The following is a 24,134-nucleotide window of genomic DNA, read 5'->3' as shown; positions in this document are numbered from 1 at the left end:
TCATATTCAAATTGTAAAGGATTGGCAAACAGTTGCTCTAAGGAGTCAACTGTTACAGATACCCTAACCAGTTGCTATATGACGTCAACTGTTCAGATAAGGTAAGTCCAAACACATCCACATGATAGATATGTAATAAAACCGAGTACGTACTAACAAAACTTCAGCTTGACGCAAGGTGGACCAAGGAACATCTAACAGCACAAAAGAAATATAATACAGCATGTCCCTAAACGCACAAGTACATAAATACAACTTATTATCACTTTCAAAATTGTCCTGGTTCCCCCAAACAGATGCTCTACGATGTCAACTGTATATCGCAAATATAGGGGGTGATTTCTGATATTATCACATCGATTATAACGACAAATACGGGGCCCAAAATTTAATCACTTCCAGCTATCATCACACCCCACCAACACATCAAGTAACCAATCCACCCAGCCGTTCTTGAGTCGAGGCTATCGTTTCCCCCAAACAGTTGTTGTCAACTGATCCAAAAAACATATGTTCATGGCTATCACTGGCGAAACAAATCACCTCACCATCTGCTTGGAGATAAGGTGATTAACAAACACATAAAGCACGGTGCCTGTTCCAATATATCGCAGATATAGGGGTGATTTCTGATATTATTACATCGATTATAACGACAGATACGGCTCCCAAAATCTCATCGATTCAAGCTTTTATCACACCCCACCAACACAACAAGTATGAAACCAATCCATCCAGCCGTTCTTGAGTAATCATCTACACAGACAGAGACACATAACAGAAAATATAACCTCCATTCCATGACATTTCATGGAGGTAAAAAGATAAAAACAGATAAAGGTGAACTATCGTTACATGTGTGTAACGTTACATTGTGAATAGGCTGTAGCAAAAGGAAGGCATAAGTAAGCCGCCACCTAGCATACTGCATCAAAACTGCAGCAAGCTTGCAAACTCAAGTATTTAAAGTGTAAGTCGTCGAAACAAATATTGGGAGCCTTTTAGCATGCAAAAGTTTCCGGGATCAAAACTCTCCCACCTCCTCTGATTGGTTCAAAACTGGTGATATCAACGCAACTTTTAACCAATTAGAGCCGTTTTCACAGCTCCCACCCATACAAGGGAATTTTCTTTCCCAATTATCTGTAATTTTTCACCCAATTTAGACTAATTTCTGCTAATTAACTAACCCTAAATCTAGCCTTGTGGAGACGGGCACACAAAAGTTTCGCAAATCAAAACTCGTCCCAAGAGTTTTGATTGGCCGAGAGGGGATGACGTAATTCAACTTTTGACCAATGAGCGCGGCTGTCCCGGCCGCCCACCCATGTATGGGCGTGTGTTTTGCTAATCGCCTTGGAGGCAGATTTCAAACAAAACCTGCGACCTTATAAACCGTCAACGCCCGGCACGCCTTATTCATTAGAACACCACGCTTTCTGCTAGATTCTACGCCGGCATGACGATTTTATCAGGTCCCCTGCATGTGTGAAATCCGCGGGGTTGAGCTGGTTGCGCCGCCGAACGTGCCCGCCAGCTCGTCGGCAGGGAGAGCGCTTTGATCCCGCCGGTGTCAACTTGAGCCCTCGGTCCTTCAACTTGACTCATCTTGGCGGGAAAAACCAAGGTGTCGGCTCCTTTGTACCCCAGGTGTGAACAGGTAAGAGTGTTATAAACACTGGTTAACACAGTGCTAGATGTATTCCTAGCTGGCGTGGTTTCGCTGGATCCTTTACGAAGCCATACGGTTGTGCCCCCCTCCCCCTTTACTGTTAGCCTCGTTCGCAAGCTCTTTTCGTGGGGTTTCAATTTTACCATTGTACGAAGTATTCTGTGATTGCAACCGCAGTATGATATCTTCAGCAAGTTTTACAATGTAAGAGAGCCATCGAAACGTCGTAACAATCAGAAAAATGCACGCAATTAGCAAAAATACGACACTTTTGTAAGGTTGCCAGGGCGTCTGGCATGCAGGCTAGCTTCCCTCCGCCCCCGCACACGCCCTGCTCTGGCCTGGCGCCAATTTACTCGGTAATTAACTACCACAAAGGAACACTAATAGCCTGGAATTTGTGTTTACACATGTTGTTCTTGTTAGGAACATTCGATTTACTGTGCATTTGTTATTTGTACCTGTATAATTATGAGAATATCCCATATTTTGCTAGTAACTTAAGTATTAAGTTCACCAAGATGACTCAACAGTTCAGAACTTGGCACAAAATATGGCACAAAATACCTCTTATTTTTCCAGCCATAGTAGGTTGAAAATTTTTTACTGCCCAACTTCTGACTACCCGTGGTTCCCACATGCAGTAAATCTGTAAATCTTAAATTTTATTTTTACAAACATTTTTACCTTTTTATTTTATGATATTGTTTCCATGTTGCAATATTGTTTGAAATTTGTAATTTGTGAGTAATTTTTCATTAACTGAACAGATTTTTCAACGCATGCTGTAACCAAAATAAAAAGAAATTTGAGACAAGCTTGGGTTTATAATATTTACAAGGCTGCTTAGATAAAATCAGTTTGCACTTGATCTTCTCTCTTAAGTTAAGGTCTGCAGTTTCTTTCTGCTACTGTAAATTGATTAAATTGCTCTGCTGGATACTGCTACTACACCTAGATTTTGTGGCAAGGTAAAAATAAATATGTGAGTTCACAAATTACATAGAGACAAGAGTAGCAACAAAATCTATGTATGATGAGTCTACAGTAGAGAAGTCACTGAAAACTTGTTTGTAATGCAGACAGCTCTAACATGGACATTGCAACTTCCTGATAATAATTATCATCAGCAGTCGTAAATATAGAATACAACAAGGAGTATTTCATATCACCCAAGATACCAGCCCAACTGGGGGTCAGATCGCCCGAAGGCCGGATGGCCCGGATCCGATCTGCTGAAGTACATTGAAGAAAATTTCATTTCATTTTATTTCACATTGTTTCAAAGTGCGTCAACAACTTTATTCTTTGAAAACATCAGTTTGAGAAAAATTTGAACAAAAGAACTCCATACGCTTGCACCTGTGATTATATAAACAGCAACGGCGGGTGTAAAATGCATTCTATTCAATCAATGGAAGCCTGTGTGATACAACTCAGAAGCCAGTGTGATACGGAAAATTATCACCCTGTTCGGAACACCCGAGTCGAACGTTATCACGGCCCAGGTATGACGTAAGACAGAGTAGATAACTGCAAGTGGGAAATATGGGTGGCGCAGGGCAACCAAAAGTTGCGCCCAGGTCGCTCCACGTGCAACCATGACTGTTAAGATATTTAAACCCTTAATGAACCTTGGAAGTGGTTAGATCTGAATCAGGAGCAAAGGTTACAGTTCTATTGTAGCATGGTTGCCATCCACACTGACTGTAGATCTGACCCTTGGGGACAATGCCGTATCCATGGTGATGTTTCTAATAATAGTTACCAGCCCAGCCCGCTATCATAACATTTCCTTGGCACCAGTTGAATGAATGAATGGATGCAGAATTTTCCCTTTCTCCTTTCTGATGAACACCATGACAATGTCCTGTTCCTGTTTTATAGTGCCGTGGGGAATAGAGCATAATAAAAAACACAAACAAGTGACTGGAACTGAGTGGTAGTGAAAGAAAACAGTCAATGGTTTTGTTTAACCTTCCTGTTAGTAAGTGTTACCTACCCCCAGCACCCAAGGCAAACTTTGGACCAAAAGGCTACCTTTGTAGGAAGATGGTTAATGATTTCAAAGGCTCTGAAAGTGATAGACTCATAGTGATAGTCATTTTACAAACTTCCAATATAGATCTGCCAGACTTTGCCCCAGGCTGTGTCTGTAAAATACTAAAATTACTTTCAATTTCATTAAAGTGATCAGACTCATGGGTATGATGTGGCTTCTCTATGTACTGACTACTAGGTATACAGCAGTTTTGAAATTTGTTTTGTAGATGGCTTCAAAAATGAATACCTTCCTGCATGTTGGGGGCCAAGTTATTGAAAAGAGTAGGGGCCCTTCCCGGTGTGAGTGGATCAAACCTTACAGTCTGGTCTCCGGGTTGACATCTTGAAAAGGTGATAGTCACCTGTTATGTCAATTTGCCCACAAATGTGGTAAAACTGAATAAAGGATAAATAAAGAAGTTTGACAAACTTGAAATATTTGGTTACAGGATAAAAAGATAGAGTATTCAATGTTGAATATATTATTCTGTGTGTGAATTCTGAACAGCTGACTTTTAAGGTTACTGACTGGGCCTACCAAATTGCAAACAGGTCTAAACCTTGCATAACAGTGAAAACAGAAGTTCAACTTGAAGACAATGAGCCTGCGCAACAACATATTTGTACAAGGAGGGATGGCCTTTCAACAATTATGTAAAACATGCGAAGTCACGGTGTGCCATGAGACAACATGGGCAGGTGCCTACCTGTGTATCAGGGTGTGTGGGGGACAAACACACGGACTTTGCAGACGTGGAAAAACTGTTTGTCGTTAGGAAACTTGAAGCCAAGGTCAACACTGCCAGACTGTCAGTTGTAACAGAAGAGGACTTACAGGCCCATTTTTTATACCAGTGATATTCTGTATCTGTATTGTTCAACTAGTATAACTGCCCTTTAGTTTAACACCAGTGCTATAGCTTTGCAGGCACAGCTAGATAGAGCAAAATTCAAACCACTTGTCACACCAACATCACTCTAACTTTTGTGTCTAATCTTTTTGAATAATAACTGTATCATTCGTAAAACAGCCCTCTGTACAGAAGCTCACATGGTTTATGGTATTCTGATCTCAAAGGTTAACATATAAATTGAGTCAACTGATGTACACAAACTCACTACAACATTCATATGATATATGTTTATTGCAAGTTCATGCCCGAGGGCTTATTGCAGGGACAAACAACACATATGTAATAAACATGGTAGTTAGATAGTAATTAAGGTATGAAACTATGATACTTGATTCAGAAAGAATACACTCACTCACTCACTATCGAGTTAAGTAATTATAACTAATATGAGTTTTTCAGGTTTATTTATCAAGAATTCTCCTTGGGGTTTTGCCTTACAGACAAATACACAGTGTCAGTAATAGTGGTCACAGCTTTAACATGCATGAAATCACCATGCAACACTTTCAGAAGCGTATAATTTCTGCCAGTTACTGAGTTAGAACTAGTAGAAGGCAGAGATGGTTGTCAACACTTGTGCTAAAAAGCCTTGTATCAGAAATGATCCACCTTACTTTAAGTTTAAAATAATGAAACCCAAATTACTGAAAGCAACAACACCTAGAGTGTATAACTGTCCAATAAGACATATCAGCAGGGGACCAATAAAATCTGGTAGGCAGGTGGTCACTACAGACAGGTTTCCTAAGGCCTGTGTCAATTGGAAAATTGTCACAAAGAAAGAGGTTACAATGGCCAGGTTGTTCTTATGTTCATGTAGAGGTTGTGACATTTACAGGTTTGACCGTACAAAGAAGCTGTAAAGATAAATGATATTGTATAGTAACTTTTATAATTTTAGAATCCAAACTTTACCACAGAAATGCATGTGTCAATGGGGAAATTGTCAAAAGGACCACAAAAAAGTGGTGTTACAATGGTCAGGTTGTTCTTATGTACATGTAGAGGTTGTGACTTTTACAGGTATGACTGTACAAAGAAGCTGTAAAGATCATATAATATATGTATAGTTATGATTTCAAATTCCAAACTTTACCTCAGAAATGCATGTGTCAATGGGAAAATTGTCCAAAGGACCACAAAAAAAGTGGTTACAATGGCCAGGTTGTGCTTATGTACATGTAGAGGTTGTGACATTTACAGGTTTGACCGTACAAAAAAGCTGTAAAGATGAATGATATTGTATAGTTATGATTTTAGTCTCCAAACTTTACCTCAGAAATGCGTGTGTCAATGGGAAAATTGTCTATTTTAGTATGACCACAAAAAAAGTGGTTACAATGGCCAGGTTGTTCTTATGTACATGTAGAGGTTGTGACATTTACAGGTTTGACCGTACAATGAAGCTGTAAAGATAAATGTAATGATTCTAGAATCCAAACTTTACCTCAGAAATGCATGTTTTCAATGGGAAAATTGTCGAAAGGACCAGAAAAAAAGTGGTTACAATGGCCAGGTTGTTCTTATGTACATGTAGAGGTTGTGACATCTACAGGTTTGACCGTACAAAGAAGCTGTAAAGATAAATGATATTGTAAAGTTATAATTTTAGAATCCAAACTTTACCTCAGAAATGCCAAGGACGTCCTTGGAAATGCATGTGTCAATGGGAAAATTGTCAAAAAGACCGCAAAAACAAGTGGTTACAATGGTCAGGTTGTTCTTATGTTCATGTATACGTTGTGACTTCTACAGGTCTAACTGTAAAGACATTAGTTGTGAAACATAATTAACAATGATTAAGAATATATATTCACAGGGCTCGAAATACCACCTGCATATGCACGTTAATGCAGGTAAAGTTGGAGCTGTGCAGGTATTTCTGATGTCTACCTGCACCTAACCTGCACTAGTCTATGTACTGGGTTTTATACATAAATTTTCTATGATGTAGGTGTGTATGGATTCTTATGAGCTGCATTGATAAAGTATGAAAGAAAAAATAGTGATGCATGGTTCCTGAACAACTTTAGCATGATTCATAATTCTTAAGTTCAGAGTTGTGCAGGTAAAATTTGTCTGGTGCAGGTAATTTTCAATGTTACCTGCACCAGTGCAGGTATGCAGAAAAAAGTATCTCTAGCCCTGATTCATAGTAAATTTCAATTCCCCACTTTACCTCAGAAATGCTGTAGTACTTAATAAGTACCAGGACGTTCTGGTTCCACAGAAGGACATGTTAGCTTGATTCCTGACATCTTACTTGGCAGCATTCGATGTGTTTCCATATTCAAATACTGCCTGGTAATGATGCCAGTCAAGTTTCCTCACAGTCCACAATTGTCTTAAGGAGTCTTAAACACCAGCCATCTTAAGAAAATTGTCTTAAGTTATTAGCTTTGGTTCATAGTCTGATACAGTATTTTCACCTGTGGTTACTCTTTCACTGCCTTAAGATTCCCACCATTTGAAGGAATCTTTTCAAAAACGTATGACCAGGTTTGGTACTCTAATAAGACAAGCCATACATTCCACACTTAAGACATTATTTTGACTTGTATCCCAGTTAGTAAGAGAACCTTTTTTTTAAACATAAGGTGTTTTTTGATAGATAGATAGATAGATGGTTTATTGCGCAACAATTGCATCAGTGACAGTGTATGGCAATGTATATACAACAAAAGATACAGTCTAATACTACACATATACGGTATATTGCAACAATTTCAGTTACTACAATACTAGTGGAATAAGTTTGGTGCCCAACTTTTAAGACAAGCCAAGAAATCTCCTTATGAAACTTAAGACATTGTTTTTGACTGATTTCCCAGTTACTTAATACTGTATATGGCAGCCCAACCAGACCAAGACATAAAATCTCACCAACCACACAAGAGACCTGGTCCTGACAGATGCCTAAGTTTACTCTAAGTGAGTGCAGCTTGGTCCAGAAATAAATCTTGTTTAAAGTTTAAGACATCAGTTTGGCACGCATCCCAGCTCACAGAACAAGAAACTGTTACATCTGCCCTTTTTGCATATTAATTCGTAGTTAGGATAAACCTGTTCTTCAACTAGATCTCTTTTACATGACTACTAGTAGTCAGATCACAGATAGGATATAAAAACCCTCTCTAACAAGATCTCTTCAGTGTCACTGAAGAAAACTAGCGGATGCTAGTTGAAACGTCTGACCGTTTCTAAAATCATATCCAGTTGCTTTGAGCAAGTCCTTTTTGGCATTACATCGTGGTTTGATATTCACCATTGTGCCTTAAAATCCACAGATTCCAGACGAAGAAATCTACAATGTCGAAAAGTTGAAACAACTAGCTCCCACACTCCAGTCTGTCCCCATGGATTTCATTTTATGTAAGATTCAGATTCTTGACATAAGGCCAAGTTCAACATCAGTAACAAAGTAAACTGTAAATTGAAAGTCTAGCCAGTCAGAGAAATGCTATCTGAAAAAAACATCTGAAGGCAGGGCTTGAAATACCACCTGCATATGCAGGTTAGTGCAGGTAATATTGGAGCTGTGTTATATTTCTGGTGTCTACCTGCACCTAACCTGCACTAGTCCATGTACTGGGTTTTATACATAAATGTCCTATGATGTAGGTGTATATGGATTGTTATTAGCTGCATTGACTCTTACCACCTATAAAGTATGAAAGAAAAAATAGCAATGGTTCCTGAACAATTTGATACGATCCATACTTCCTGAATTCAGAGTGGTGCAGGTAAAATTTGTCTGGTGCAGGTAGGTTTCATATATATACCTGCAACTGTGCAGGTATGCAGGAAAAAGTATTTCGAGCCCTGAATTGTGGTTTCTAACTACACTGTGCTTATTAGACCCTTTTATCTCATTATCCACTGATAAGAATAGGTTTGTCACGGCCTACTGTCACCCCCCTCCCACGCCTACCACACCCCGCCCTGTGAAACAAAAAACAACGCTAACATGACTCAGCTCTGCGCGACCTTCATGTTTGACCCGACCTTTTCATTAATTCAATACATTGTGAGTCACTTGTCTCTGTGTTTAACACGACATTAATGTGGTTACAGTTGTCAGTTTGGCCCGTTGAAGTGAATATCACCAGGCCTCTCTAATTTAATTTCAAGGGTGTCATATTTTTTTTAAAGAAACTCGGGTAAAAATAACGAGAATAGAAATAAAAAAGAAACAAGCATCCTGGGATAAATTTAATGAATGGATCGATCAATTCAGAAAAAATTAGAGTAGAAAGAATTAACCTTAAGTGTATCCTTATACTAGTTATAGTTAATCTTAATCTAAAAATAGATATCATCAACTTTGGTATGTTCGAACTTGAAAAGATTTTTCCTAAAATATTCAGTTTGAAAGCTGCCATATTTGAAATATATTAAGATATCAGTAACTTAAAGTGTATGACAATTTTGATCTGTCATGTTCAGTGAATATTCAGCAAAAAAATCACCACGTGTCATAAAGGCACATAATATTATGAGTAACATTTGATAATGACAATACACAGACATTTACAAATTTATAACAATAAAAAAAATGTAACATTACATCATTGAATAAGTGTAAAAATGTGCTGGCTAAACGACAAGTCAATAATTGAGTGACAGCTCAGTGAAAAACTGAATATCGTAGTAGTTAGATAGTGCTAATATGAGTAGAATACCTTTTTAAGTTAGAATTTTAAACTAAAATTCTAGGCTCAGAATGTAGACATTGTTGAGTAGGAAAAGGTGAGACAAATTGCTGACTGGCGGAGTTGTGCCATCTTACCTGGCAGGTTTAGACGGTTCTGGGATCTAACATGGCGGAGTTGTGTCATCTTACCTGGCAGGTTTAGATGGTTCTGGGATCTAACATGGCGGAGTTGTGCCATCTTACCTGGCAGGTTTAGACGGTTCTGAGATCTAACATGGCGGAGTTGTGCCATCTTACCTGGCAGGTTTAGACGGTTCTGAGATCTAACATGGCGGAGTTGTGTCATCTTACCTGGCAGGTTTAGATGGTTCTGGGATCTAACACTGTCTGGTAATGATGACGGGACTCCGCACATATACAACGGACCTGTCCAACAGGACAGAAGTACTTCAACGTTCAATTGAGTGCTATATCATGGTGTAGTCTAATTATAACTTACAGTAGGCTAGCTATAGTATATAAAAAGGATCAGGGCTACAGTTGTCCTGTACAGCGACTTTTGAAAGGTCTATAACAACTACTTACAGTACAACTAAACAGACATATTTGGATATCTACAGTTCTGAATAAATCAACATAATATTGGGTCTAGCAAAATTGTCATTGGTTCTACGGTATAAGCATTCGTGGGTATATTTGCCTACTTGTACACAGTGAGGGTTGTCGCCTCCCAGAATGTAGTTGAATTTATCTATCGAACAGAGAGTAGCAAATTCTTTAGAGCAAGCGGAAAGTTTACATATAAAGCCAAAAGCTTAAACCATAAACATATCAATTTATAAATTGTAGATTTGCCTTGCCTCAGTATGGCTTTAGCTGTTGGCTTGTAACAAGGGTTTTAGATTATTGATGTTTAGCTTGTTAAGTCAAATATCTATATTAAATCTTTCTTAAAAGAACGGATAAAAGGATGATTACCCAAAGAGATTTAGAAAATATCCAGTTAAAACAAATTCTTTACCATTCATACTGCAGCACATCAAAGGTAAAACTTTGCCTAATAGTGCCCTCTATTAAAAGTATAGGGAAATGCAGGCATAATTACTATACAGGTACCACAAGAGACAAGTGCTTTTTAATCAGTAATGACCTTATTGTGTAACACACAGGCCCCACAGTTACACAGCTGTAGCGGGTTACATTACATCAAACACCTGGTCACACCTGGGGCCTGATTAAACTTCAGGTGTTATTTTCAGCAATCTACCAAAAAGGCTGCTTGAATAATGAAAATGAAGCTCTTACTACTGGAGACTATTTAATATTTGAGCTCTATAGAAAGAAAAGGAAGGATGATTTTTGAATAATTGAGCCCAGAATCTGGCCATGGGTTCTTTATAATACCCTAACAGTAAGTACCTTAATTGTTGTCATGGCTGTGCATCACAGTTTCTTGTTATTTTCTATTCTAGGCTGGACTGAGGTTGGTTTGTCCCTGTAGGTTACAGTTGTGACGAATGTTAACATTTACAGTACTGTACATCAGGGCCGACTCCAGCTTTGAACTCATTTCCGCCCCACTCATCGTTTGGAAGCTCACCTTATTTTTTCTGTCCCAACTGATACCTAGAGACAGAGGAACAGGTCCTGGAAACAGTCCAGAGTTACATTTTGTGTCACTGACGAGATAACATCACTTCAACCTGCCAGTTTGTTGGTAAACTTGAATAATGTAAGGCTTAAAATACTTCATTTCTGTTTCCTACTATATGAATATATGAATATGAATAATACAGAATGTCAACACTTGTCTTACAACAAGGCTTGCCAAATTGCAAGTTTACAGCAATGACTTCTCTAAATCTAATACTAAAGGTAATAGAATAGGGCAAAGTTTGAATTAGTCATAAATGGTTATTGGCAGAAAACTTCACTGTGCCAAATAGCTTGGTCGAGTAGAGAGAACTTAATGTATATGTGTCATGATGATTTGGTAATGTGACGTGCAGATCCAGTAGATGGAAGCCATCGTGTTTCTCACCTACATGTAAAGCAGGCTGTGTCAAGGGGTGTATTATTTGTGTGTGTGTGTGTGTGTGTGTGTGTATCCATATGCGTGTGTGTGTGTCCATGTGTGTGTGTGTGTATCCATGTGCGTGTGTGTGTGTGTCCTTGTCTGTGTGTGTATGTCCATGTGTGTGTGTGTGTGTATCCATATTATGCGTGTGTGTGTGTCCATGTGTGTGTGTGTGTATCCATGTGCATGTGTGTGTGTGTCCTTGTGTGTGTGTGTGTATGTCCATGTGCGTGTGTGACAGAGAGAGGGTGTGTGAAGAGAGAGGGTGTGTGTAGAGAAATTCAGATTGACCAGGGCTGCTATTACTATTAGGTCACATGTGGTCACAGTCTTCATTCAGCTGTGACCAATCTGACAGCAATTTCACTACTCAAGAAGACTTAATTATAAAATACTACATTTTATCTTTAGAATTACATTCTTTAATTTGTCTAAATCTCCAAATTCTTTGGAATGGAGGACAGTTGCCTATCCCTAGTCAGGGCTCGGAATACTATGTGCATGTGCACCCAGGTGCACCCAAAATTGGAGCTGTGCACCCAATTATTTTTTGTGGGTGCACAGGGTGCACCCAAATAATTTCTTAGGTTTATGTATGTAAAGATATCAAAGTATACTAATATACATCATATTCGTGACATCTAAGTTAGAAAGATGATAAAAATGTCTGTCATGGTACTTGTTTAAGAATTTGATAGCTTGCAACTAAGTTTTATTATTAGGTTATTACTTAAATTTAAGTGGTGCACCCAAATTTTTTTTGGTGCACCCAATTTTTTAAGCTGGGTGCACCAGTGCACCTAATCCCAAAAATGAATTTCGAGCCCTGCTAGTGTATTTGCTCTGTCATTCAACTCCTGTGTACACCAATGTGATTTTCAAAAAAACATGATGTGGATGATGATGATGATGATGATAGTGATGATGATGATGATGATGATGATGAAACACACATCATGTTGATGATGATAGCAAAGGTGATGATGGTAATGATGAAACACACCATCACCCCTCCTAGTCAACACCAAGCAATGCCGCACAGTTTGGGATCTCGGCAACATCTTACCAGGCAGCATTTAGTTTTTGAAAGGAATACTAATACTGTCTGGTAATGATGTTGGTGGGGTTCAAACAGTCATCATGGTCCATGTGGCATTGCTGAGGAGGAGGGGATGGAGATGATTGGTACTAGGATGAAGATGATGATATGAGATGGGCACAGTGATGTAGGAACACTAATACTGTTTGATAATAATGTTGGTGGGGTTCAGAGAGTCATGGTCCATGTGGCATTGCTGAGGAGGAGGGGATGGAGATGATTGGTACTAGGATGTAGATGATGATGATGATGATGATGATGATGATATAAGATGGGGATACTGATGAATGAAAACTGATACTGTCTGGTAATGATGTTGGTGGGGTTCAAACAGTCATCATGGTCCATGTGGCATTGCTGAGGAGGAGGGGATGTAGATGATTGGTACAAGGATGAAGATGATGAGATAAGATGAGATAAGGAAAGTGATGAAGGAACACTATGTTGGTGGGGTTCAGACTTGCTTAAGTCGAGTCCATCCGGTCGCGCAGCCCATGCATCCCTGTCAATCATTGCTCGTTGTAAGTTGTCAACTTCAAGACAGTCAGTATATATGGTCCATCCTTATTAGTGCAAGCTAAAACCTGACAAGCTAGAATACATCACTGTACAGGAATTGAATAAAGACACGTATCATTACTTGATGGTACTTTTACAGGTGGCTGTTCAGGTTCATTAAATATGAATCTCAATTTTTTGTACCAAAATTTGAAAAATTTTCAGCCCTGTCTTAGATAGACCTTTTGCCATTGAAAATATTGTGCCCTTTCATGTTTTGTTTTTTCAGCTTCTGGCTGAAGAGATTGGATAGCCTGAGACCCATAACTTGACCATCACAATGGTGAAAGCAGAGACATGTGTACAGGAGGACTCTCCCACGATAGTACAAACTGCCTCATGCTACAGATATGGCCACACAAGCGGGGAATCTGGCTTCACTGCTGAAGCAGACGCACTCTGTGCCCTAGACAGAAGGACTCTAGAAGTTTCCAGTACAGAATGCTCCTGTAGATTCCATATACGACACTGGCATTCCGACCGTTTTTACGGAAGCCAGACTGGAAGATCGAATGCCATTCCATGGACAGAAAATTACTTGCCTTCCAATATCAGGGCTTTGACACATACAGAACTGCTGCCGTCATCTGCTTTATGTCAAAGTTCTGACATTTTTGTAAGTCAACTCATAGCCAGATGTTTGCGTGCAATACGAGACAATCAGACAGAGGGCGCAAGTGAGACAGAAAGCAGTCCCGACCATGATAGAGTAGACTTTGGACACGTATTATCGCAGTTACTATTGTGGAAAGAAGATGACTTCAGTATTAGAACAGTAGAACCCTCCAAACAGTGTAGTGTTAGCAACGTTAGTTTATTATCAGATTTTCTGGCGTTACTTTTCGGAAAGATAGACAGGCAAACATTTGGTTCTGTGACCTTGGAAAGGACAGGAAGGTCGTCCGTTGGTCATGTGACATCAGGAACGGAGTGTCAATCGTCAGAAGGCCCCGTGACGTGTGCACCGGAAGGAAGCGAAGGGAAAGAGGAAACGTCCAGCTCCTCAAGCTCAGGTATGTTACTTTAAGACTTTAAAGTCAGGTCCTGGAGGTTTCCAATGTCTGTTTAGACTTCATTAGAGGAAATTATGTTCTGATGGACTTTTACTTCATATTACACAAAATTAAAAGTTCAGGTAAACTTTACAATTATATATATTTCAGTACCACGGACAGATACAACTTTGTCAAATCAGTCTTTACAGTCAGTGGGAAATGATGATCATTGATGGTATATTAAATTTTGAAAGCCCTATGTCAAATACTACAGTACAGGGTTGGATAAGCTTGTTGGCCCGATTGCCCCGGACAAGTGGATATGACCACGTATTTGTATTTGCCCATTATGGTCAGTGAATTTTTTAAACTTGTCCAAACCTGTAGCACTTGACTTTGTGTCATATTTCTTCCTACAAGAGCAAAAAGACAATTTTAGCTTTGCTATGGGTGACTAAATTTGTCATTACTGTCCATCCAATCAGAGATGTTGTCGGATGACAGCTGTTCGGACTCTAAAGGTTGCCGGTACTGTTCTGTACCAAGAACTATTCTGTTCATTTCTATAGCTCAAAGTACATTGTATGAGGTTTATACAATTGACTTTACAAAAGTCATGAATTGTTGTTTCTGTCCAATCAGAAACCTCGTCGGACGACAGCTGTTCGGACTCTGCGTCTAATGGTGGCCGTGACTGCGCAGCGCCGAGCCGGTTCTCCCAGGCCGATGACGACTCCAGCGAGAAACCGGCGGTGGCCACCAGCCCGCGCCGGCTGAGCGGAAAGGACGTGGGGCCGTACTTCTACATCGGAGGGGGAAACGGGGGGCGCCTGTGAGTACTTGTTATGTCAGAAGTTCGTGTTTTGTTACCTTCACCAAGAGGGTAACATGTTTTCGTTAGTATCAGTATGTGTGTGTGTGTGTGTGTGCGTATTGAATCAGAGAACGGACTAAGTGCTAGGGACTTGACTATAGTTAAGGGTTAATGACCCGGCCCGAGGTGTATATGGTGTCATAACGCCTTTGCATCAAATAAAAGCACCGAGTGAGCAAAGCCCAGGTGTTATGAAACCATATACACCAATAAACCGGCGGTGTCGACCAGCCTGCGCCAGCTGAGTGGGAAGGACGTGGGGCCGTACTTCTACATCGGAGGGGGGAACGGGGGGCACCTGTGAGTACTGATTATGTCAAAAGTTTGTCTTTCGTTACCTTTGCCAAAAAGGTTGTGTTTTCATTAGTTTTTGTAGGTATGTGTATGTGTATGAGTTGTTGGATAGCAAAACTCGAAAGCATCAACAGTGAAAATCAACAACATGGCCTCCCAAACAATGAGTGGGATGGAAAAAAGTAAAAGCTCCAGACAGCTCTGATTCAAAGTAAAAAAGTTTTTTTTTTCTGGCCAAAATCATTTTTTCCGAGAACCATCTTTGAACTTCAGCATGTATTGGATTGGACCAAGTGCATATTCAATTGTAACGATGGGGTTTAATGACTGCTAAACTGACTGGCTTTAAGCCCTTTGGCATAACAGTTTAGTGTCTGGGGTTGTGATCTGGCGGCCTGTTTGGCGCGAGGTTCGAATCCCGGGAGCCAGGATATTGTTTCTGTCTTTCTGACATTGGTTCCCACAGCGGGAATCAAACCCAGGCCTATATTTTGCTTCTGTCTGTTCCTGAGTTCCTTTCTTATACAGTTGTTATAAAAGTTTTATTCAGGGTCAATTTTCCCTGTTTGTCTCCAGGGTAGAGGACCTGTTAGTGCGGATGGGCTGGCTGAGAATCCATGACAAGAACAGGGAGGACTTCAAACTCAAGTGGGTCGAGACTAAGAACCACATCAACTACTACTGCTTCAAAGAAGGTAAGGACTAAACAAAAGATCAGCATACCTCAACTTAAAGACTTATTTCAAGATCGTTGGACATCATTGTCAACTTCAAAATCCATCTTCCTGAGAGTGGAAGCTTGCTGTCCTAATCTGTGGCCCATAAAGTTAAACTGAAGCTTTTTGAAACTTCAGATATTTCTAATTTGTAATCTGTCAAGCCCATGAAGATAATAGATATGAAAATAAACCACCCATGATTTAACATTTGTAGACAATTAATGCGGATGCCTACTTGTTTTTTCCTAATGAACCTATGACTGTGTATCTAAAATATGCAACTTTTAATTTTGCAGTCCTTATACGTCATAGCCACATAGCATTTTGGCTAAAGGCACTGATCTGTTATGCTGTCTAATATACTGTAAATTCAGAAATGTTTGCGGTGGTTTTATAGTCACGGTTTTCTCGTTGGCCACTTCACCGCAAACTTAAGACCACCACGAACATTTTTCCATGGCAGTAAGAGACTACAGTGCATGGTGCTACCATGAACTTAAAACCACCGCGAATAGTCCCTTTTTTCGCTACCGCGAAATTAAATCCCCGTGAACTTAAATGCATTTACAGTAATTGTTTTTCAGAAGTGCAGGAATGAATGATTTGAGTCTTGTCTTCCAGGAGAGCAGCTGGTGAACAGAATCCCCAACAATGCCATCCTGACCACTAAGATTGGCCTGCTCAACAGTCTCCGTGAGTACGAGAGGGTCATGGCCAAGGTCAAGAAAGGGCGCTACTGCAGGTGGGTTCAAGGTCATTGGGCCATTCTTAGCATAGGAATGTTGATAAAGGTTAGATATCCAGGTAATATGATGTCAAAAAGCAGTAACTGTTACGTATACTGGAATAAGATATGTCAAAAAGCAGATACTCAAGCAACTGGATATGAGTTTAGAAAAAGTCAGACATTTCAGGTAGTATCCACTATCTTTTGTCAGTGACACTGAGGTGATCTTGAAGAAGATAACTATGGATATATATCTATAGATATGTTTGTATGGAGATGAAGACAAAGTAGTAAAATTTTCATAGATTAGAAATTCACGGCAAAACATGGTCAATTGTATCTACTGCAGATTTTGAGACTAACATAAGAATGTTTGTATGTTTTATAGACATCTGAAGATGGGAGACTTTTTTCCCGAGAGTTTCCGACTGGATGTGAGAGACGATCGGGAGGCTTTCTTCAACACTTATCAAGGTGAGAATGAGTGAGTGAATGAGAGAGTGAATGAATGAATGAGTGAGTGAATGAATGAGCCATTGGGTGAGTTAGTGGGTAAGCAAGTGAGCAAAAGAGAGCACAAGTCAGCAAGTCATGAGTGAGTAAACTCAAGCAAACTGATATTGTCACAAGTGTTGTTAATGATATTTCAAGACCTTTTTCTGTGTCTGACAGAAAAATTTTGTCTGGATAGGATGTCATCCTTTCTATTTCATTGTACAAAGTTTGACATTTTCCTCCTCTGTTTTCCTACAGAAGCAGAAAAGTAGATCTGTAGGTCTATTCTTCTTTAAAAGTAAATTTTCCTTCTCTTTTTCCCCATAGAGGGTGAAATTTGGATCTGTAAGCCGACTGAGGAATGAATCTTGTGCATGTTGATTTATTCTCTAACATGTTAAGTTATCTCTTGTGTTCTGTAGAGGGTGAAACGTGGATCTGTAAGCCAACAGGAATGAATCGTGGACGGGGAATTTTCTTCATCTCCAGCCAGGAGGAGGTGACGGCGCTACAAGAGCGGCTCGAGATGATGACACAGAACCGACAGAGGGCGCGCCTCCCCTTCAAGGGGCCCATGGCTCGCATCATACAGAGGTGGGGTGGTCTGTTCGTGTTTGGTGTTACTCATGCAGTAAAAATTAGTGTAATTTGAAGTTAGATAGAAGGAATAGAATTGTGCTAGATGGAAGATGTGAACTTCTTGTGTCCCACTCACAAAGTTCATTTTAGGACTGAAATGTTTTTAAATCAAAATGTCCAAAACAATATTTTCTACATAAATTATGACATTCTGCAGTATTTAGAAAAAAATTAAGTTTAAATTAAGAAGGGTTAAAACTACCACTGAAGATGACCTACTTATACAACACACATGCCAGGCTAGCCTCATTTTGGTGCAATAACCCGGATGACCCCAGCAAATCCAAAATGGCTGCCGTAACTGGAATTAAGCATATTGGACATTTGATGGCTTATTTTGAAACTAAATTATATACAGATATCAAAAGATATGATTGGATTGTATGGTCAAATTTAAGTTACTGCAGTTAGTACAGAGAGGTACACAGTTACAAACCAAGCACCTTTTCCATACATGACTGCGAGACAGAAGTCTGACTTTTTCATGTTACTACAAATTTTCTTCCAACAGTGACTATTTTAAAGGCACTGTTGGAAGAAAATTTGTAGTAACATGAAAATTTGTAGTAACTGTATTCGTACATGACTGACAAACCTCTTCAATGACATGTTTCCCAGATACGTGAACAAGCCTCTGCTGCTGGATGGAAAGAAGTTTGACATCCGAGTGTACATGCTGATCGCCTGCACCAACCCTTACGTGGTGATGTACCACCCCGGGTATGTCCGACTCTGTGTGCAGGACTACAGCGCCGAAGATCTCAATGTCACCGCTCACCTAACCAATCAGGTATGTTCTTACAGCACATCTGAACCAATCAGGTATGTTCTTACATGCTGATCGCCTGCACCAACCCTTACGTAGTGATGTACCACCCCGGGTATGTTCGGCTGTGTGTGCAGGACTACAGCGCTGACGACCTCAACGTCACCGCTCATCTAACCAATCAGGTACGGTCTTACAGCACATCTAACCAATCAGGTATGTTCTTACAGAACATCTAACCAATTAGGTATGTTCTTACATGCACCAACCCTTACGTAGTGATGTACCACCCCGGGTATGTTCGGCTCTGTGTCCAGGACTACAGCGCTGACGACCTCAACGTCACCGCTCATCTAACCAATCAGGTACGGTCTTACAGCACATCTAACCAATCAGGTACGTTCTTACAGAGCACTGAACCAATCAGGTACGTTCTTACAGGGCACTGAACCAATCAGGTACGTTCTTACAGAGCACTGAAGCAATCAGGTACGTTCTTACAGAGCACTGAACCAATCAGGTACGTTCTTACAGAGCACTGAACCAATCAGGTACGTTCTTACAGAGCACTGAAGCAATCAGGTACGTTCTTACAAAACACTGAACCAATCAGGTACGTTCTTACAGAGCACTGAAGCAATCAGGTATGTTCTTACAGAGCACTGAAGCAATCAGGTATGTTCTTACAGAGCACTGAACCAATCGGGTATGTTCTTACTGAGCACTGAACCAATCAGATACGTTCTTACAGAGCACTGAACCAATCAGGTACATTCTTACAACATGTCTAACCAATCAGGTTAATTCATACAGAATGTTTGGCAATGATAAAGTTTTACAGGACATCCAATCAAAATGAGGTATGTTCTTACACACCACCCCCGCCACCACCCCTGTCTCTTGAGGGATGGCTGTAAGCCCTGATGTAGAAGTCTTACTTCATTCCTCTTGCAAAAAGTCTGATTCTGTGTCTATGAGTCTTTTTTTGTCCAGTGAGATGGGGTTTTTTTTCCATGGACACAAAGTCAAATTGAAAGTACCTGTACTACTTTGGATCTGTTTATATGTGTTGCCTTATTGTTGTGTGTATTTTTTTTTTGAAAAAAAGAAAAGGACCTTAGTACTGACTTTATACATCTTCCCATCTCCAGTGGATTCAGAAGAAGGACCCGAACTATGAGGAGGTGAAAGATGAGACAGTCTGGTCCATGGAACACCTGAATGACTACATCAACGAGACCCTGGCTGATGACAAGGGGCTGCCACAGGACTGGGTGTTCAATGGCCTCACGGTAAGTTCGTAAGGTGTTTTGTTTTAATGGGTTCCTTCAATGCGAGACGATTTTAACGATTCTAGGCAATGGACTAAAGTGATGGATGGCAGAAATTATTATGCAAGGAGATAACAGTAAACACTGGGTTTTTTTTGAAGGCTTGAAAATTGTATAGAGGAGGGAAACAGTAATGTCATAAAGAGTGCCATAGTCTGGCAGTGCAAGGAAAGAAGCAGTTGTTGTAGAATGACTCATGAACAGATGTAATAAATTATGTGTATAGTAAATGTATTGACCTCTTGTAGACAGTTTGTATTCACACTGTGCAAGTCAGATACAATTATTGATTATCAATTACTGTATAACAGTAAATACCAGTTATAGACAGTAATGATAACCTATTCCTCTTGTGTTCATTTCCAGCGGAGAATGAAGGATATCATGTTACACTGCTTCCACAGCGTCAGACACAAGATCCAATGTCGCCTCGGCTACTTCGACCTCTACGGCATCGACTTCCTCCTGGATGAAGACATGAAGGTCAGTATCAAAGTGTCAAGGACATTTTTATTTTTCTTAAAGTTTCCTTCCTTTTCTTTAAAATCTAAGTTTTGAGTAACAGTTGGAACAAAACACTTTCAGGTTTTCATTCTGTGATAACCAGAAAAATATAATTCATATGTTGTGTAATATTCACATTGAAAAGGGTTGATGGGTAATGTGCAGTCTTTTCAAGCCCTGTCTGTTTTTGTCAACTTGACCTTGACATTGATCTTATGGAAAGTGACCTCTGAGTCAGCACCTAGTACCCTGGTGATGTCATTTTTCCCACTTGAACTGCTCCTCAAGAGAATTATTAAACAATATATCATTCTATTCTGTGTATACCCATAGAATGTTTTTACTACTCCCACAGCATTATACTCTGAATTTTGTGATCCTCGTGTGGTGGAGATATTGCGTAGTGTTTGAATAAATGACGCACACATGTCCACATGCCCTGCAGTAAAAAGTACCCTCACTTGTCTCCTTCTGGACCCAAGATGACAAGAAATATTCCAAACATGCAGCCTTTCAATGGTAGAACCCATGGCGCAAAAGCCTGGAGCTTTTTGTACAACTCTAGCATGTATTTCATATTACAGTTACTGTAGCTCCTAAAAGTCACTGGAAGGAAGGCATCTGGCCGCTCTCCATCAAAATCAAACTTAAAAAGCAGAAAGAATTCACAGTCAAGGAATATGATAGGCTTAGTACAGTATTTCACTGAGAACCAGATCAGAATACTACTTGAAAACAACACCAGTCCTTCATTTGTAAGATTTTGATATATGGTAGGCATGAAAACATGTACCTTCCATTTTTATGGAGATTATGGCCAAGCCTAGTAGTTAGTTGAGTACCACTCACTGTGTGATTTCCTGTGTATTCCCAGGTATACAGTTATTATAAGAGTTAGTATATAAAGTATGAAGGTGTGCAGGTCCCTTCCATGTTTATGGAGACCAAGCCTTGTAATTAGTTGAGCATCACTCACTGTGTGATTTCCTGTGTATTCCCCACGTGTACAGCATTGTAAGAGTTTAAGTTTATAAAGTATGAAGGTCTACAGGTCCCTTCCATTCTTCATGGAGACCAACACAAAGTATAGATATTTGAGTGCCCATACCCATGAATTGCTGTCTCTTCCAGGTGTACCTGTTGGAGATCAATGTGAACCCAGCTCTGCACACCAACTGTGAGGTCCTACAGGACGTCATACCTCCTCTGGTGGAGGAGACTGTCAGTACGTACCTCAGTCTACTTCTTTTTTATCTTCTTCAGGCCCTTGTCTTAGATTGATCTGTGCTATGTTCTGTATCATCTGTCTTTCTTGTGGATGAGACTGTGAGCAGAAGTGTCAAGTACTTCTGTACCAAACTGTAATTTTGAACCCAAAAAATTTGACCCAAATGTTCAACTTTTCAAACTCAACTTTTTCAAGGAATGTAGCAGGCAGTCTGCCTCTGGTCTGGGCTACCGAAAATCTTAAAATGTTTGTGGTGGTTTTAATTCGGTGTTTTTTGCAGTGACCTCTCCCCTAATAATTCATGACTGGTGTCATTTTTGATGCGTAATACATAAAGTATTAAGTCATTCTAATGTATGTGGAATTTTCCAGACGTGAGCCTGGACACGTTTGAGAAGAGCAGAAAGAACCAGTCCATCCTGCCGCTCACCAGCATGAAGAACTTCCAGATCATCTACAACGGAGACCCCAGCCTGCACCTACCCAAGATACCTCCTGCACGGGGGCCAGAGGTCACATATCCCAGGTCACAGGTCAGTACAGGTCATAGGTCAGTACAGGTCATAGGTCAGTACAGGTCATAGGTCAGTTACTCTAACCCCAGCCTGCACCTGCCCAAGATACCTCCTGCACGGGGGCCAGAGGTCACGTATCCCAGGTCACAGGTCAGTACAGGTCATAGGTCAGTACAGGTCATAGGTCAGTACAGGTCATAGGTCAGTTACTCTAACCCCAGCCTGCACCTGCCCAAGATACCTTCTGCACGGGGGCCAGAGGTCACATATCCCAGGTCACAGGTCAGTACAGGTCATAGGTCAGTACAGGTCATAGGTCAGTACAGGTCATAGGTCAGTTACTCTAACCCCAGCCTGCACCTGCCCAAGATACCTTCTGCACGGGGGCCAGAGGTCACGTATCCTAGGTCACAGGTCAGTACAGGTCATAGGTCAGTTACTCTAACACCAACCTGCGCCTGCCCAAGATACCTCCCACACGGGGCGCAGAGGTCAGTTATCCTAGGTCACAGGTCAGTACAGGTTATAGGTCAGACAGTCAAGCCCCAACCTGCATGGGGGCAGAAGTCATAACCCATAGGTCACTGGTCATAGGTCAGTTACTGTGACCCTAATCAGCATAGGGTGCAGCAGGTTATCTCAGGTCATAGGTTAAGGCAAAGGTCAGTTAAGGGGCATATAGGTCAGTACAGGCCTTGTTTTTCTGCCTCAAAGCCCTTGTGTAGGAGATGCAGTTATCCTTATGGGATGTTGAGCTAACATTCACTTTAAAAAGATAATGTCACTGTTGAAGTCCCATGACAATTCAAGGAATCATTTTTAACATAATGTGGACTCCTTGTTAAGATAAGTGTTCTCTTTCTTAGGTCACACCAAGAAAGACAAAGAGTGCGGCCCCTCCCAGAAGAAGACCCATCACCAAACCACCTGGGGAGGGGGGCGCGGCTGAGAGCAACTCCACCGACCCTAAAGCCACCACCACAGCACCAAACAGTGTTAAAACCGCACAGCCCTCTAGCACCAAGCCTGCAACGTCTTCCACCTCACAAGACGCTACGTCCAAGACAGGGCCAGACGGAAGAAGGTCGACCTTCAAACCTGGCATCCTCAAGTTTGCAGCTTCCCCTCCTCCGAAAAACTCGGCCAAGGTTCCTTGTACGGGAGTTAAGACGCGCTACACGACTGTGAATAAGACAGTCCTGTTGCCACCGGGAAGTAAGGCGGCGTCAGCCACGGTTAAACCTGTTAGTGTATCTACGCAGACGACGGAACTTGCTCAGAACAATCCGGAAGCAAGTTATGAAGTAAGCGAGAAGGGAGAAGGTTAGGACATGTATATTATTAGATAAGTCAGGCCACAGTTAAGAGTTTCTCAGATTTAAAAGGAATTGAAATTGGAAGATAAAACATGTAGGCCTGGGCTCGAATTCCTTTTTTTTCTGCATACATGTACCTGCACAGGTGCAGGTAGCACTGAAAATTACCTGCACCAGACACATTTAAACTGAACCACTCTGAATTTATGAAGTATGGATCATACTAAAATTGTTCAGGAACCATTGTTTTTTTTCTTCTATACTTTATAGGTGGTAACAGTCAATGCAGCTGTTAACAATGAACATACACCTACATCATATGACATTTATGTATAAAACCCAGTACATGGATCAGTGCAGGTTAGGTGCAGGTAGACACCAGAAATACCTGCACTGCCCCAATTTTACCTGCACTAACCTGCATAAGCAGGTGGTGTTTCGAGCCCTGATTGATGTTATCGATTTGTTGTTCAATGTCTTCCTTTGCTGCTTGGTCCTCAGAAACCTTCATCTCAGCGTGGTTTATCAGCAACAACACATTTCAGGAATAATTAGGTGAAAAGCTGCTATAGTAAATGGTTTTTGACTTGGTGTACAATTTTTGGAAAAAAAAGGAGTAAGTTGTTTTTTCAGTGTTAAAATGTGTTTGATTTGTAAATGGTGCTGCTATCACGCAGTGATCTGAGTATGTTTGCAATACGGTATTGTTGTATA

General features: G+C 40.5%; 1 protein-coding gene and 1 long non-coding RNA gene across 2 annotated transcripts; both read left to right on the top strand.

Annotated features, from left to right (window-relative positions):
• Positions 1–1,294: 1,294 nt before the first annotated feature.
• On the top strand, positions 1,295–14,736 carry LOC118431048. The gene is made up of 3 exons (XR_004832920.1): positions 1,295–1,660; positions 13,247–14,030; positions 14,655–14,736. It is a non-coding gene; the product is annotated as an uncharacterized LOC118431048 (long non-coding RNA).
• Positions 14,737–14,900: 164 nt separating this feature from the next.
• Positions 14,901–23,681, top strand: LOC118430893 (protein polyglycylase TTLL10-like). Its single transcript, XM_035841926.1, has 12 exons — positions 14,901–14,908; positions 15,118–15,186; positions 15,757–15,875; positions 16,521–16,641; positions 17,015–17,100; positions 17,544–17,715; positions 18,379–18,550; positions 19,678–19,818; positions 20,224–20,340; positions 21,493–21,586; positions 21,962–22,122; positions 22,971–23,681. The coding sequence occupies exons 1-12, from the start codon at positions 14,901–14,903 to the stop codon at positions 23,430–23,432; spliced, it is 1,722 nt and encodes a 573-aa protein (XP_035697819.1). The 3' UTR covers positions 23,433–23,681.
• The last annotated feature ends 453 nt before the right edge of the window (positions 23,682–24,134 follow it).

Source organism: Branchiostoma floridae, chromosome 14 (assembly GCF_000003815.2).
Source record: "Branchiostoma floridae strain S238N-H82 chromosome 14, Bfl_VNyyK, whole genome shotgun sequence".
NCBI lineage: Eukaryota > Metazoa > Chordata > Leptocardii > Amphioxiformes > Branchiostomatidae > Branchiostoma > Branchiostoma floridae.
Note: the sequence above shows the minus strand (reverse complement) of the source record. Positions and strands in the feature narration are given on the sequence as shown.

Bases quoted from the DNA above. Each gene is read 5' to 3' on its own strand.
- LOC118430893 (XM_035841926.1), top strand. The intron at 15,876-16,520 runs GTAAGGACTAAA...CTTGTCTTCCAG, and splicing joins CTACTACTGCTTCAAAGAAG to GAGAGCAGCTGGTGAACAGA. The intron at 19,819-20,223 runs GTAAGTTCGTAA...GTTCATTTCCAG, and splicing joins GGGTGTTCAATGGCCTCACG to CGGAGAATGAAGGATATCAT.